Genomic DNA, 16,508 nt, shown 5'->3' with positions numbered 1-16,508 from the left:
GTGTGAGTCCTTGGGATTTGTTGAAAGGCCAGCCAAAGAGATGCCACAGGGAATCTGGAACATGGTGACTTGGAAATTAGTCTAGTTAGGAAGAATTTGTGAGGTGAACTTATTTTGGTGTCTGGGGAAGAAAAACTTAGCACGTCTCTGTGGGAGGATCAGCGAGAAGTGTGGTGAAGGCCGCAAGAGAAGTCAGCAAAACAGGAACTAGTGTGGGGGAACTGTGAACAAGTTTGGTTATTGGAGGTATGGTAGGATGCTAAGTAGAAAAAAGGGAAAGAGTCGGATATGCAAGACACGTGGTGGTCATACAGGCAGATTTTCTCTTGTTCAGTAGACGGTTTGAATAATGTGCCTTAGGAAAAAATGTAAATATAGTATCTGTGTGAGGAAGCAGTTTGCATGAAATGAGTAACTGACATTTGATTATACATTCTGGTAAATGTGGTTTCACATACAGCGTTTCCCCCCTTTTAGTCTTTAAGGAAACAGTTTTTTAGGTAGGGTATGTGAGTTTAAGTGTTGACTTCCTCTGCAGCAAATTATATTGGAGCATGCAACTTTTCAGACCTATCAGTGCATTATATATTTCTGTTGTATATTGAGGAGGGCTAATTGACAGCCTGTTCATTTTTATTAAGCATGATAAACAAGCATATGTTCTAGTGTATTTAACACTGTAATGAGTTTTGAGAATAGTTTTCCTCCCAATTCCAGATCAGTGATACTGTATAGGAAGGTAAAATTCCAGAGTTTAAAAGAAATATTTTAAAATAAATAAATAGCTTTGATTCTTTGGCAGGTGGTGAATCTTTTTGGCTCCATGGGACAGATCCTTATCAGAATCAACCCTGTGGGACAAATTTGACAGGTGGGTGGGGCCACCCACCTCTCAATCAAATGTCATGATGAGGTCATGTTCAAGGTGCTTTGAAGTACAGACTTCAAAACAACTTGCAAAGTGCTGCTGAATCAGAAAGGGGTTTATGACCTATATGCAAAAAAAAAAATTCTTCTGGAGACAGTGAGGCGGCTTTCTCAGAAGGCCTCTAACATTTCAGCTCCTGGAATGAAGGAACCTCTGTGCCTTCTGCCCACTGCTTTGCCACAGGAAACAATGGAAGAGACTGAAAGGAGCTTACCTGGGTGCTTTTCTAATTTCCTTCCCAAATACATATGCATACTTTTTGAGTCCTTCATGCTTCTGGTGCACACCGAGAGGCAAGAGTGAGAGAGTGCCAACTGACTGGCTGCCCCAAGGAATGCACAGTATGCAGAAGGCAAAAGCAACTATTCAGAAATGAGCAGCAAGAAAGGGAACAGTTGATACTACACACTTGAGGAGCAGCCTGTCTGTCCAGGGGCAAAGCAAACAGCACCAAGAGCCTAAAATTTTACTGTTGCTGCAGCAACTTTGAAATGGGCAGGCCATGCCTACAATGGACTGTTTTCTCCCCTCTCAGCGGGGGAGGAATTTCCTGCAAAAATGGAGAGTGGAGGAGCCTTTGTTTTAGCAGGGAATGTGTTTGCAGTGAAATCCCTTGCTAAAACGGATGTTTGTTTTCTTTGTTTTAGCAAACGCCTTCTTGATTTAGAAATTATCTCTGCCCATTATGTGATGTCATAAATAATGTAAATTGGTAGGTTTGGTTTGGGCAAAATGGCCTCACTGGCCAAGATTGGCCCATAGCCCAAAGCTTCTCTAGTTTGTTCCATAAACATCTGAACTAGATGGGTGGCACTTAATGTCTCTGTAGATGTTTCCTAAACTTAACACCAATATATGTGGAGAAGCTCAAGTATAAGGATGCTCAAGCAAAAGGACTTCCCTTCCATCTTCCTTTGAAATCTCATGAGCCCCTCAGAAAGCCTCATTAGGAACCATCCACGATAGCATGGAATTGCCACATTGTACCAGTGTTCACTTATATTGTTGCATACTGTTCTCAGTCTGGGAAATGGCTTTTTTGGAATAGAGTGGGAAAGGCCTCTTGTGGAAACATCCTCATGCTTGCTGTTTTCTGGATTAAGCTTTATAGGAAACATGGCATATTCTCTAGTCCACATTGAAAAACTATTTTCAGGGTGTGATCCTATATGCCTCTCATGCTGGGGAGTGAGAGTGAGCAGTCATTGCTATGTTGGTGCAGCTACCGTTGCATCTTACATGGGGTCAGCCCCATACATGAGAGAGGAAAAAACTGCTCTGGAAAATGCACCATGGAATAACATACAATTGAGCAATATTTTGTCTATGGCAATATTGCCAGTATCCACTAATCATGGGTTGTTGTAGTATTGACCCCCATACCACTCTTATGATTGAGGGAGTCAGTGCACTGATGGTGATACATGTCTCAGGACAGTCTTCTACCAATCCATACACACTGATGTCACCATTCCTCCTCAGCCAGGTGTTTGGGTCTCATTATGTTTCATACTGCTCAAAATAATTGCATTTAGCCACACACAAGGGGAATGAAGGACAGGCTGCTGAGTATAGTACCTGCATTGTCCCATTGGCGGGAGATCTGCAGAAAGGACTCGTGTCCCTCCTCGCTCCCAGGATTCAAGACACACTGTGGGAGAAAATAAATATTTGCCAAAGGGGGAACAGGAGGAACCAAGACAGAAACCATGGTATGCCACAACCACACACTGATAGCAGACATCTGCAGCAATTCACTGCATTGGGCAGTGGTGGGAAATCTGGCTTTCCAGATGTTGTTGGACTGCAACTTCCATCGGACCTAGTCAGTGCAACCAGTGGTCAGGGATTATTTGGAGTTGCAGTCCAACATCATCTTGAAGGCCATAGGTTTTTCACTCCTGCCACATGGGGTTGGGAAAAAGGAGATTGGAGCAGTAGCTCCTGGTGGGGATAGGGGAGAAAATGGCTCCCTCACTGTTTACATGCTTTGTCTAGCAACAGTCATGTTACAGACACAAGAGGAAGCTCCTTCAAATTGAGGCAGTTCTTCAAAAATTACAGAACAGTGCCTGCCTGATCAGCCAGCAGGCAGGAAACAGATATCATTGGGCTGCCAATGTCAAGACCCAGTTATGAACACCAGGTTCCTGTAGGTTTCAAGAGGAGCCCTGGTAAAGCAGCTGAAATTTCACATGCAGGAGATACTGTATTCAAATCCAGGTATCACTAGAAAAGGAAAGGGACTTTGACATACAGGAACATCTGAACCAATATGCATGAGCACTGAATAGTCCCGTACACCTTTTGACTGATGCTTTCCCCTTCTAAACTGGGTGCTTCTATACACCCTTGTATCAGCACTTACCCCACAGCACCCTTGCAGTCCTGGGAACCTGATTGATCAGAGAGTAGAGGATCTCTTACTCTGGCCACTGGTAATAACAAGCTACGTGTCCCACCCTGAGTCCAGCTGAAGCTAGATTGCATCTGGGGATGGAAAAGGTGCCCCTAGCTACCAATCCCGAATAAGAAAGGAACAATGCACATGGGAAAGTCATAGCACTAGCACCTTTATGACACTCCATTTAGGAATATATTCACTTTTGACATAACTTTTGCACATAACCTGTGAGGAGCCTGCTTGGAAAACATATCATAGAGGAACAGCTGGGAGCATCCTGCTTACAGTTGACCATAATGACATGGATCTCCTTTGTGGTACTGTGTGTTGGTAGGTCTTGTTCCATTGGGAGAGGACCTGTGGAGATAATAATAGGCAAACAGCCTGTAGCTGGAACACCCTGACCTGGGCACACAAGTAGTAGGTGTTTTGAGGAAACAAGAAAGCTGAGTGGTGCCAATTCAGTGTTCTGCCAGTACTCTTTCCTGGCCTTCCAACTCTCTATGGAGGTGAGATATTTCAGTGACTCTGGCAATAAACCCCTTTGGATTGTAGTGCAATGTCTTGTGTGCAATGACAGTTCAGTCAGCTTCATTTATCTGTGCTGTGATCTGATAAGGCAAAAGTGCTTGAGTCTTTGGCTGGCAGTAACAGTGGTTGGATTCTAGTGCCTGGGCTTTGCCAATGGAGAGGCTTGCCTGCATTTGGGAATGAGTGTTTTCCTTGAGTAGGTGACACTGCTCCCTTCTGGAAAAGAACTTGAGACAATGCAAACAGAAACAAGTAGTCTTCAACACTTGAATGGAAAGTACAATAGTTGTGATAAAAACTCAACAAGTAGGCTGATCCTAATAATGGATTTAGCACTAGCCCTTGTTTAGTGCTATGTGAACAAGCTGAGCCCCCTTCACACGTGTGCATTTCCTTTTCCTTTCTTCAAACTCTTAACAATGTGGAGTTAGGTTAAAATAAGCCAACTTTACACTGTAGTTTGTGAAGCTGAATTGTTTAAACTACGACAATAGATAATGGTAACTATACTTCCTAGTTAGAATGGCACTGGAGTTGACAGTTGAAATGAGCTAAAAATGGAAGCAAAAGCTTCCCAACGCCTCTTGGCTTTGCGTTAGGAGGATGGGGAAGTGGAAGGAGGGTAGGCTTGTTAATGTAGCATGAAAAGACATGGTTTAGCCCAAAATAACTACCAACATTTAAGTTCTAGGTGCTAGGTGACAAACAATAGGGGCTAGTGGCTGGGTTGAGCTTGCAGGAGCTGCTTGTTGTCATGCCCAGCTTGTGAGTTTCCCAGGAGCATATGATGGCCACTGTCGGGGACAAAATGTTGAGCCAGTTGAACCCTTGATCTGGGTAAGATAATTGCATCATGGACTAATAAAATAATTTGTTGATGCACTCTTAGAACTTCTTTCTGCCATATATGATAAATTCTAATAATGTGAGTTGCCAAAATCCTGGAGATTGAGATAGTTTAAGAAAGGGGTGGTTGGAGAAGAGAATCTGGGAAACCACAAACCAGTCTGAATTTGATATCAGGGAAGATATTAGAGTAAATTATAAAGCCATTAACTAATAAGTGCCTTGTTAATAATGTAGTGGTTTGTAAAAGGTGGCATAGGTTTAACAATAATAAATTCTGCCACACAAACTGCATTTTTCTCTTTATTAGCTTAAAGGGTGTTGGCAAACTGGATGTAATGTATATTTCTCTCGTTACATTTTAGTTAGGAAACTGGGTAAATGTGAGTTAGATAATGATATTGTTGGAAAACTAGTCTCTTGAGTACTCCGTGCCAGAAAAAAACTGGAGGGAGAATTTTGAGTGAGAGCTCAGTCCTGGTACTTGTCTACATTTTAATGAAACCTAAACATTTTATGAAATCGAAACTCGTCAACATTTTATGGAACTTAAACAGCAGTGACTTAGATGAACAGGTGGAAGGATCCTGATCATATTTGCAGCAGATGACCCTGCTGGTAGGGATAGGTGACACCACAGAGGAAAGGAATAAAATTCAGAATTAATGTGAATCTGGACTGAGACTTTCCAGGAAAATCAACAGAAATCAATGCAAAATTTTGCTATTACACAAAAGAAGATCAAATAAGCAGGTGCAGAATATTGAGTACCAGACTTGAGGATAATGCATGTGAAATGGATTTCAGGATTGTATTTGATCACAAGCTAAACATAAGTCAACATGTGGGGCTGCATAAAAGGCTGATGCTATTTTTAGGCTGTTTTAATAGAACTATAATTTCCAAGTCTTGAAGTGGCTGCACTTTATTCTGACCTCATTTGTAATCCTCCAGTCTTGGGCACTGCATTTGAAGATGGATGTAAATAAATTGTAATGGGCTTAGAGGTGGTTAGGAAGATCAGAAAATGTCCTTTGAAGAAAAGTTGAAATAACAGGGTATGTTTATTTGAAAGAGAACATGATGATAGCACAAGAGACAAAGACTTGTTTTCTGCTGCCCTATAGTACAGAACTAACTATAATGGACTTAAGTTATAGGAGGGTAGATTTCAGTTTAACATGAGTAGAAATTTCTTGATGGTAGGAACAACTCTGCAAGAGGTCTGCCGAAATAGGATGGAACTTTTAGTGGTGAAATAATTTGCATGCCATGGGATTAGTCATAAATTGGTAGTTTCCACAGCTTTTGTTAATCCTAATAGTTACTTGGTAGAAAAGACTGTTGGCCAGATCCATATACAGATGTACCTTGGAAGTCAAACGGAATCTGTTCCGGAAGTCCGCTCGACTTCCAAAATATTTGACTTCCAAGGTGTGCCTTCCGATTGGCTGCAGGAGCATCCTGCAGCCAATCAGAAGCCACACCGGACTTTTGGCTTCCTAAAATCATTTGAAAAACAGAACAATCGCTTCCGTTTTTTTGATTGTTTGGGAGCCGAAACATTTGAGTTTACAGGCGTTCGGCTTCCGAGGTTCCACTGTATACCATAGGTCAGATTTGACCTGCAGGCTGGTAGTTGCCTACCCTCGGTCTAAATCACTAAGCATGGATTTCTAGGATTTTTCTATAGGTGTCTTTTTATTAATTTTGGTCTATCGCGGTTCCCTTTTAGTAATTCCAGAAAAAGGAGATCTACATGTTCCCTATCCTCTTACTTTCACATTTGTTTTGTGTGAGATCAAATAAAATAAAAAGGTAATTTTATTACTCCTTAAAAAAAATCAGTCATTTCTGAAAATTTTAGACCATTTGGAATAAAGATTTGTATAAAGATGAGTGCTTTACTGAACAGTGGGCAGTATCCAAGGCTCCCATTGCACATACACATCTCCTCTGCAGACCCTCCCGCCCTCAGAATTGGCTCAGGGGGATTTGTGGACTCTTCAAAGTAGGTTTTTTGTAGCGTGGTGTGGGGAGTGGAAATAGAAGTGCCACTGCATCAATGAAACTCTGCTTCTTTGAATACAGCCCGCTTCTTGACTTTTATCTTTGAACAAACTATAGTTACAAAATTTAAAAGAAAATAATTCGAAACAAATAAAGCAACGACATCTGTTGCAGAAGCCAGTTTTGTTGTTGCACTAAGTAGGCAGCAGACCAATTCATCAGTGTTACGGCTTTATGAACTATGTAACCAAGGTCAGTACAGTGGTTCTTCAGGTTACATACGCTTCAGGTTACAGGCTCAGCTAACCTAGAAATAGTACCTCGGGTTAAGAACTTTGCTTCAGGATAAGAACAAAAATCACACGGCGGTGGCCCAGCAGCAGCGGGAGGCCCCATTAGCTAAAATGGTGCTTCAGGTTAAGAACAGTTTCAGGTCAAGAACGGACCTCCAGAACAAATTAAGTTCTTAACCTGAGGTACCACTGTAGTTAACTGGCATGCCAATCGTTTAGTGCTCTTAGGCTCCTATGCAGACAGGAGAGCAAGGTTTAATTTTCATTTATTGATACATGGTGTATGAGTAACTACTTTGAGTTCCTGATTTGAAAGGTATGGCTTGTTGGAAGAATAGTTAAAAGCACTGCTTTTCTTCTAGAAAAAAGGTACCGGTACTCACCATGAAGTTGTTACAGTAAGTGCCCTACTTTTAACTAGTGCTTTTCTTCTAGGAAAAAAAGGTTGGTACTGCATACCCTTAAGTACCCCCCACCCAAAAAGCATTGGTTAAAAGATTGACAGGCAGCTGGATTAGAACATTTTTAGTATATTACCTTACATATTCTAGGGCAGGCATAGGCAAAGTTGGCTCTCCATGTGTTTTGAGACTACAGTTCCCATCATTCCTGACCACTGGTCCTGTTAGCTAGGGATGATGGGAGTTGTAGTCCCAAAACATGGATGGCCGAGTTTGCCTATACCTGTTTCTAGGGTGACGCCAGACTTTTGTGTTGAGCTTCCAAAGAGAAGCCAGTGTTTCAGAGCAAACTCCCTGTTCCTTATAGTTTGGATTTTTAGTTTTGAAATCCTAATTATAAGAACTGCATATTTTACGCTCCTTCTGTGGAAAGCCTTTTACGTTATCAATCCTTTTTCTTTTTAGGTTTCTACATGGTATGAAATTACATGTGTCCTCCTAGGTATGAATGAAGTGTCCTGGCAGGAGACCAGAGGAATGATGCATGTGAACATTGGTCAGGAAACCAGAGGGGTTGAACAAGGGGTTACCTCAGCTGGAACAGTAGGTGGAACAACTTCAGGGCCCAGTTCAGGTGGAACCAATCCTCACTCCATCCCTACATCTGCAGTGTCAGGTGCTTCCAGTGTCCAGGTACCCTTCAGTGGATGGTCTCAGGACGATGCCACAGTTGGATATGTCTTCCAGAGGCAGGCTGGTGAGCAACTGAGTGGCTACTTCAGTAAGCACCGTCGGCCCACAGGAGATAGCATTCATGTAGATCATTCGGTAGGTAGCTTATTTGTGTTTTGCTTATAGTTCCCCCCCCCTTAACTCATATCTTTCAGAAAGATATGTATAGGTTAATTTATCATAAGCACAGCATTTAATCATGCTGTTGGAAGTTAAACTTCTCAGTGTAACTGGCTTAAGGCGTGATACACATTAATATGAAAGTACCTAGTATTTTCCCCCTCAGGGATACTTTTAGTAGTTTTTAAAGTATTAGATTTCATGGCAGGTGGATAGGTGGTACCAAGTGGTTCATCTTGAGAAACCAAAGAAAAGTGACAGGATGACATTAAAAATGAATTTTGCATGTAATCTTGCCTGTTACACTTATATCCTACATTCAGTACAGAATAAATTGATCATGATTAATTTCCATTGCATGATACTTAGCCATGGCTAACTGTTGCTGATTCACTGAATCTCAGTAATAACACCTACATTATAAGCTTATTGTACACAATCTTGCATCCTGTTGAATGTTATTTTTCTAATGCTTTGGAGACTTGCGATGCCACATCTGGGGTTGCATCTGCCTACCCTGATGTCTGTAAGTTGGACTGACGTTTTTATTTAGAGTTCTATGTGTACAGCAGGGGTAGGGAACCCTCCACATATTGTTGGGCCTACTCCCGTCATCCCTGACCATTGGCTATACTGACTGAGGCCATTGGAAATGTAGTCTGGAGAGCCCCAAGCCCACCACTCCTGTGGTACAGCATAACATGTAGACTACAGCCACATGATCTGTACACTGAACTCTGGATTTACCTTTAATCATGTTCATTAAATTCAGTGGCTGTACCTGCATAAAACTTAGTTGAATGACACCCTTTCTAGTACTTTGTTTCAGCATGCCACATTTATTGTAGTTGGCATTTTAGAGAGATTCCTTTAGTCTCTGGAGCAATTCAAGCACAGCTTGCTGCTGCTGCTTTGAGTTTACCTACTCAAGATGTGAATAAGTTTTTCTTTAAATTCAGGATTATACTCCTAAAAGAAGGGACGCGGGTGGCGCTGTGGGTTAAACCACAGAGCCTAGGACTTGCTGATCAGAAGGTCGGCGGTTTGAATCCCCGCAACGGGGTGAGCTCCCGTTGCTCGGTCCCTGCTCCTGCCAACCTAGCAGTTCGAAAGCACGTCAAAGTGCAAGTAGATAAATAGGTACCGCTCTGGCGGGAAGGTAAATGGCATTTCCGTGTGCTGCTCTGGTTTGCCAGAAGCGGGTTAGTCATGCTGGCCACATGACCCGGAAGCTGTACGGCGGCTCCCTCGGCCAATAAAGCGAGATGAGCGCTGCAACCCCAGAGTCGGCCACGACTAGACCTAATGGTCAGGGGTCCCTTTACCTTTTTTACTCCTAAAAGAGTTTCTTTGCTAATACCTGATAGGTCTGTTCTGGCTGGATAACTCTGGGGTACTCATCTTCAACTTTCTTGCTGTAGAGGAAATTGTTTTTTCCATTGTAATTGCGTGGTTCCTGCAGAAACATCTACGACCACATGAACAACTACACTTCCGAATAGGATATCTTATATAAATTATTTCCTATGAAGAGCTTTATAGAGATCAGAATGGATTGTTCTCTAGGATCACATTCCCTTCTAGACAAACTTCCGAGGGCCATTTTTCAGTGGTGGGCATGTCTTGAGGCAAAAGTATGTAGAGCAATAAATGTACATTTTGCCCTTGCACAGGGGGCAAGGTGCTTCGCACACTGCTCTGTCCTCCATCCAGAGAAGCAAAAGGCAGTATTGGAGTTCAAGGACACATTCCAGCTAGGCAGAAATGTTTGGTGTGAAGTGGAACTGGTGAGGTTTCCTGGGGAGATTTCCAAGGGTCAAGTAGAGGGGCCACATTCCAGCCTTGGCTCTAAGGTTCCTTACCAGCTCTCTGGTTACTTAAGTAAACTTAGCAGATAGAATGAATTACTGTTCTATAGTCCTGCAGATCACAATTCCTATTTATTCTCATTACTGTAACATGCTTTTGGCTTTTCCTTTGGTATGCAAATTGTTTGCTTCTTGCAGAGTGCTGGAAATATTTAGAATAAAGAGAGTGCAAAAGGCACCATGCTTTCTGGAACATGACATGGTAACCAAGGACACAAAGTTGATTCTGAATTTAGTGTTTCAAGAGAAGACAAAGAGGGAAATAATTGACTTATCAAAGAATTTTTTCCTGCATACTGATGCATACCTTTGGAATGCAGTCTTTCTAAGAATCCTTGGTTTTAAAAGGTTCTGTCTTGCTCTGATTTTTCCTAACCAAGTTAAGAAAAGTTTATTATTTTTAATATTCATTTGTTGTTTTCACTATATAAAGGTGATTGTAGTCTGGGGTAAAACTTTCTTGCATGGATCTGTTTAGTGGTCTTATTTTTTTTTTATTGAGCTGGGTCCTAGCATTGTGCAGTGGTATCTTGGTTTACATCCATAATCCATTCCGGAGGTCTGGTTGTAAACCAAAACAGGTTGTAACCTAAGGTGTGCTTTTGCCAATGGGGCCTCCCCCCCCCCCCAATTGGTTGTACTGTAATAATAAAAAAGGGTTGAAATCCAAAAAAAGGGACACACACTTCTGGGTTTGGCGTGGCTGTAATCCAAAACGATTGTAATCCAAAGCAGTTGCAAACCAAGGTACCACTGTAGTTAGTTTTCAGCGTTCATGTCTGTCTTGGATGCAGTAGACATAGAGTGATAAGTCAACATTAGTTTTGTGATTTAAGTGGGTCTTCTGTGAGGGTGAATAATGTTGGCTGTCACCCATAAAACAAATTATGAACCTCTATCTAACCCCTCTGTTAAAACATGCTTTTATGTAAAACCAGGATCAAAAATCTGATTTTGAAAGTTGTGTTAATGGCACATCATCAAGTAAAAATTAGAATGTATGGACAGTGTTGACCACGCTTCACAAGTTAAAAAAATAAATCAATCATCAGAAATTCTGCCCAGTAATATGGCCAGTGCTTCTGTAAGGTATTCAAATGAAGTGTCCATGCATGACTCTAAACAGTAATCCTGAATCTCAAAATTAGCTCCTAAGTGTCTAAACCTATGCAAACTCTAGGGAAACCATGTGGGTTTCACAACTAGAAAGTTTGGATTATGTTCCTCATTAGTGTAAAGTTATTTAGTTACAAACTAGGGTGCTGTAATTGTTTCTTCCAGTAGATTATGATGATGATTAGATATCCACGCTTGACCATGAGGTGGGTTACAGCAGTTGCACTGCAATATTTTTGTATGTAACCCTGTTTCTGTATACTAATAGCGAACTCATTCATCAAGTTCTGTTGCCTATGTAGCCAAGACAGCACCAGTAGTGACTAAGAGAGGTATTGGCATGCTCGGGCGAACTCTGAACTTTGCAGAAGTACAAAAAGCCTTAACGCAGCGGGATGGAGCATGCGTGGCTGGCACAGAATGCTAAATCTTTCTGCCTGAGAAGGGAAAAACAATGGAGGAGGGAGAGTGGAATGGAGTATCTCGGGGAAGGCATGGCTGGCTGCCTGGAACGTTGAACAAGAGCATACTGCTGTGCAGCTTGTGTTAGGTCAATGTGTAAATTACATTTTCCAATTGTAAATATTGAAAAGGGTGCTTTCAGTGCCTTGCAAACAGGGTGTTATGGTATTCATCAACAAACCACAACCAGCAACCTGCACTTGTTTAGAGATGGGTAGATCAAACAGCTAGTGGATCTTAGCAGTTCAGATTTGCTCTTTATGAAGAGAAAAGGCAGCACTCTGTGTTGATTATCTTTTTAAGACTTCTCCTAATGTTACTCGTGTCATGTCATCCTTCTCCTAGCTGCTTTGTTGCAGGAGCTAACTTTATGATCTGTTCTCTTGCACCTCATATAGGGTTGTCCTTTGAACACATGTTTTCCTTTCTTTAGCTCAGTTCTGATTCCTTCATCATTGTAGCAAATCCCTTACATGTCTTGGTGTTTGCCAGTCGAGCAATATAAATCAGTATCCTTCTTCACCATGTTTTGGGGCTCAGCTAGAGACATCAACTAGAGATCCAGTTCCTTATCTCAAGAGGTTGAGTTGCTGCTCTAGAAATGGACAATAGAGCCCACACCTCCTTCAGATTTTTCTCTGTGCCCATTGTTCTCCAAGCTAGTAGTGGGGGCACTGTCTCATTTTGCACCTTGAATATTTCAGCATTTTCACCTGGAGCTCAAAGTTCAAAATGATGACATTAACTCTATGTTGTGTTAGAATAGCAACAGCAACAATAACCAGTATTTTTTGCATGACTGGGCAGCAGGTTTGCTATAATGATAGAATAGAAGATGACTACTTTACTAAAATGCTTTTTAATGAGAATCAGTATTCAGGTTTTAATTTTCATTATACAGGCAATTGTAGGCATTCAGGTTTTAGACTTTTTGTTGTTGATTACTGTTAACTCTGACTTTAATTTGGTGTTTTGAAAATACACTAATAATGCAACAATTTGATTATAAAACATTGATTTGATTTGTGTAACATTTAAACCCAGTAGTAAATTTACTTAATCAGCAGAGCTTTGAGTCTTGGGTCCTTGCTTTAAAATATATATATATATATATCTGCTCACAGATGTTCCTTAACATTTGAATGTCACAAAGGTAGCCAGTAAGTTGAATCCAGTTGTGCTGTTTGGTTACTGGAAGAGCTTTTGATCCAGTGGACGTCTGTACTAATGGAATAGGAAGGAGGCAATTTCCCTCTGAAAATCTGCTCCAGGGTGTTGGGAGAACTGTTCAGAAGAGCCTGGAAGGTTGTGCTGGGGGTTGGGGAAGGCTGTAAGCAGCCGTTCTCAACCTGCGGGTCCCCAGATGTTGTTGGACTACAACTCCCATCATCCCTGAGCTCTGGCCTTGCTAGCTAGGGGTGATGGGAGTTGTAGTTCAACAACATCTGGGGACCCACAGGTTGAGAAAGGCTCCTGGAAATAGGAGGACAGGCAAATTTGCTGCCCCTCCTCTTGCACTCTAGTGGTGCAGTAGTAAAACTGCTAGCATATTTGCAAAGCTAGGTATGGTTTCAAAAACTCTTCTGAAAATTGAATGGCTTCTTTTGGTTGTAGAAGCATACAAATGGATGCAAACAAGGGATTTAAAATGTACTATGTTGATTTATATTAGTTAATATATTTAAGGCATGCTTGGGTTGTGGGAGAGATGATAAATCATGTTTTCGGTGCTTTTTGTTTTTATCAAAGCATTTCTTATTGTTGTTTGTTCTTGTAAGCTTTTCCTTTTTAAGAGTGCTTAGTAACTACCTGAAATAAATTACCTAGGAAGTTTATCACATCAGTTTTACTTATTTGGGTATTATACCAGCAGCTCATGGTGACTAAATAATGTACTTTCAAATATTTTTCATAGTTCCTTTCATTCAACAAGTGAATATTCAAGAGAATTGTCTGTTGCTCTTCAACCAAGGAAGTTCAATTACAGTGGTGCCCCGCAAGACGAATGCCTCGCAAGACAAAAAACTCACTAGACGAAAGGGTTTTGCGGTTTTTGAGCTGCTTCGCAAGATGAATTTCCCTATGGGCTTGTTTCGCAAGACGAAAACGTCTTGCGTTTTTTGCAAGTTTGTTTCTTTTTCTTAACACCGTTAATGCAGTTGCGACTTGACTTCGAGGAGCAACTCATAGAACGTGGTGTGGTAGCCTTTTTTGAGGTTTTTGGCGATTTTTGAAGCTTTTCCAAAACTTTTCCGACACTGCTTCGCAAGTGTCTTGCGAGGCACCATTGTAATAAAAAAATGGGGCATAGTGAACAGGGGCATAACAATTTGGAAGCTACTTCTAAAATTTAAAAATATAACACATAGCTTTCAAGTGAAATCTAATTTTTATTTTTATTTTCTCCAGGTTCGCGCTCTGGATGAAATGAATCATGAGTTTCAAGCTCTTGCACTAGAATCTCGGGGAATGGGAGAGGTAAATAACTTTAATTGAAATGTATAGAATGGATTGTCGCAAGAATTTATAAATCACCGCTCTGTTAAACTTGGCACCACTTAAAAGAACAACAATTTAGGATATGTATCTTCTGTTATTGGAGGAATTTTCAAGTCACCTTTTATGCAAGTACACTTTGAGTACAAATAGCACAACATTGTGGGAGAGAATGCATTGGCAAAACTGAGTTTTTCTAGAAAACTCATCATCTGATGAAGGATTGATTCTGTGTGTCAAGCTAGTGTTCAAAGCTATCAGTAGCTTGAGCTCTTCAAGCCACAGTTTTCAAGATCACAAATCATAGTACCATGTCTCCAAATATTCTGGTCTTCCTCAATGGGACATGGGTGGTGCTGTGGGTTAAACCACAGAGCCTAGGACTTGCTGATCAGAAGGTCAGCGGTTCGAATCCCCGTGACGGGGTGAGCTCCCGTTGCTCAGTCCCTGCTCCTGCCAACCTAGCAGTTCGAAAGCATGTCAAAGTGCAAGTAGATAAATAGGTACCGCTCCGGCAGGAAGGTAAACGGCGTTTCCGTGCACTGCTCTGGTTTGCCAGAAGCGGCTTAGTCATGCTGGCCACATGACCTGGAAGCTGTACGCCGGCTCCCTCGGCCAATAAAGCGAGATGAGCACCACGACTGGACCTATTGGTCAGGGGTCCCTTTACCTTTTAGAGGTCTTCCTCAGTTCATTGGAATACTTATGTGAAAATTATTGGGTAGAGGTATATCAGTTTTAAATGAGGTATTGTTAATATTGGCAAGCACTCAGAGAAAGCAAACATTGCTTATATTATGGAGAATGGCATCTGTTTCAGTTGGACACATGCACAGGGTTCCAGCAAGTATTTTTTTCTTTAAACCGGAACATCTTAATGTATTGAAATAGCTGACATATTTTCCTGGATTTAGAATTAGTAACTTGGAAACCTCATGTCTATACAGAATGATAATGCTAAATAAAGCTCAGTGGGAGGAATTCAGTGTTGTGCTAAAGTGATTGTTTTGACATGCCCCCCCCCCCGCCACATTTGGGGAAGGAGGGGAGAAAACCCAATTGTGCAAATGTAGTCCTGTCGCACAGCTTCTGCTGACAGGACTCATTAGTTTACTGCTGCCCCATATCTCTACCTTTTGATTTTAGAGTCTTGCTTGGAAAGGGCTGCATGTTGAGTGCTAGCAGTTTAGATTCATCCAGGGTGATCAAATCATCCCACCCCACCCTTTTTGAATTAGATACTTGGAAACCCCAGGTCTATATAGAAAAAGATGCTAACTGAATTTCAAATGTTGCCTGAAAGCCAAATCAGTTTACATACTTTTAATGAGTGAATGCTGAGAATTGCAGCCATTTGTGTATAACAGTTTTTAAGACTGAGAGTAGCAAGATTTTTATAAGAATTGCACCTGACAAAGAGTAGCATAGATCACTTTGTACAAACAAGTTTTATGTCTGAATGGAAAATGATCCTTCCGAAGCAGCCTTGGCTGAAGGGACCAGTGCATCTTTATTTTTTGGGAGTTTTTTATAGGTGTTACATTCTCCATGGCCCTAAAGTAGCAGGTATCAGGCATGTATACTGGTGCTGAAGTGTAATACCTATTAGACATGTTTCTGGTTTGATTTTCATTAAAATGTATTTCAGTTTGGATAGGTAAGGAACCAACCTGTAATGTGGCAGTTCTGTGCACAGTTCTGTGCATTTTGTCCTGTTTAATTTAGATGTTATTAAATCAGGTACCTGAAGATAGGGTTGAAGTCTTAATTACAAACTATGTAAAGCGGGAATCTATGACCCTGTTTGACTCTCATCAGACTAGACCACTAGGTCAGAGATAATGGGAGTTGTAGCTGAACTACATCTGGAGGGCCACAGGTTTCCCATCCTTTTTCTAAAGTTTTATGTACTAATGTATGCTAGTGCTAAATTTAGCAAGGTTCACTTATAATGGGCTATACCACTGCTTCACTCTCCTAAACACCTCCTGTTTAGCATGCCTGTTCCTCAGCTTTGTGTCAGCACCAGTTTACAAATAAACTGAAAACTAACCAGTTTTAACTGTGGTATATCCTTTTTAAATAGCTGCTACCTGCCAAAAAATTTTGGGAACCAGATGATCCAGCAAAGGATGGACAAAAAGGCATATTCCTTGGTGATGAATGGAGAGAAACTGCCTGGGGAGCACCTCGTAAGTGATGTACATTTAAGGAACTTATGGTCAGAAATCATTTGGGAAAGAAATTACTGGGGGAAGGAATCACACTCATTAAGCTTTAGTGATCTAAACAAGCTCACTG

The 16,508-nt window shown here is 41.3% G+C and overlaps 1 protein-coding gene across 43 annotated transcripts in view; it reads left to right on the top strand.

The window, feature by feature from the left end:
• Nucleotides 1-16,508, top strand: part of PUM2 (pumilio RNA binding family member 2) — a 59,525-nt gene that overhangs the window by 1,820 nt on the left and 41,197 nt on the right. For 18 of the 43 annotated variants that reach the window (XM_083495475.1, XM_083495468.1, XM_083495465.1 and 15 more), the window contains exons 2-3: nt 14,121-14,189; nt 16,294-16,399. In XM_083495475.1, coding sequence (XP_083351601.1) covers nt 14,139-14,189; nt 16,294-16,399 — 157 coding nt within the window. In that variant the 5' untranslated portion in view covers nt 14,121-14,138. Of the gene's footprint in view, nt 1-7,878; nt 8,242-14,120; nt 14,190-16,293; nt 16,400-16,508 lie in introns of those variants that run through there. The other 25 variants (XM_083495452.1, XM_083495491.1, XM_083495467.1 and 22 more) reach the window with 4 other exon arrangements.

The sequence above is a fragment of the Podarcis liolepis genome (assembly GCF_965112155.1).
Source record: "Podarcis liolepis genome assembly, chromosome: 3".
Lineage (NCBI taxonomy): Eukaryota > Metazoa > Chordata > Lepidosauria > Squamata > Lacertidae > Podarcis > Podarcis liolepis.
This window is presented reverse-complemented; position numbering and strand designations above follow the sequence as displayed.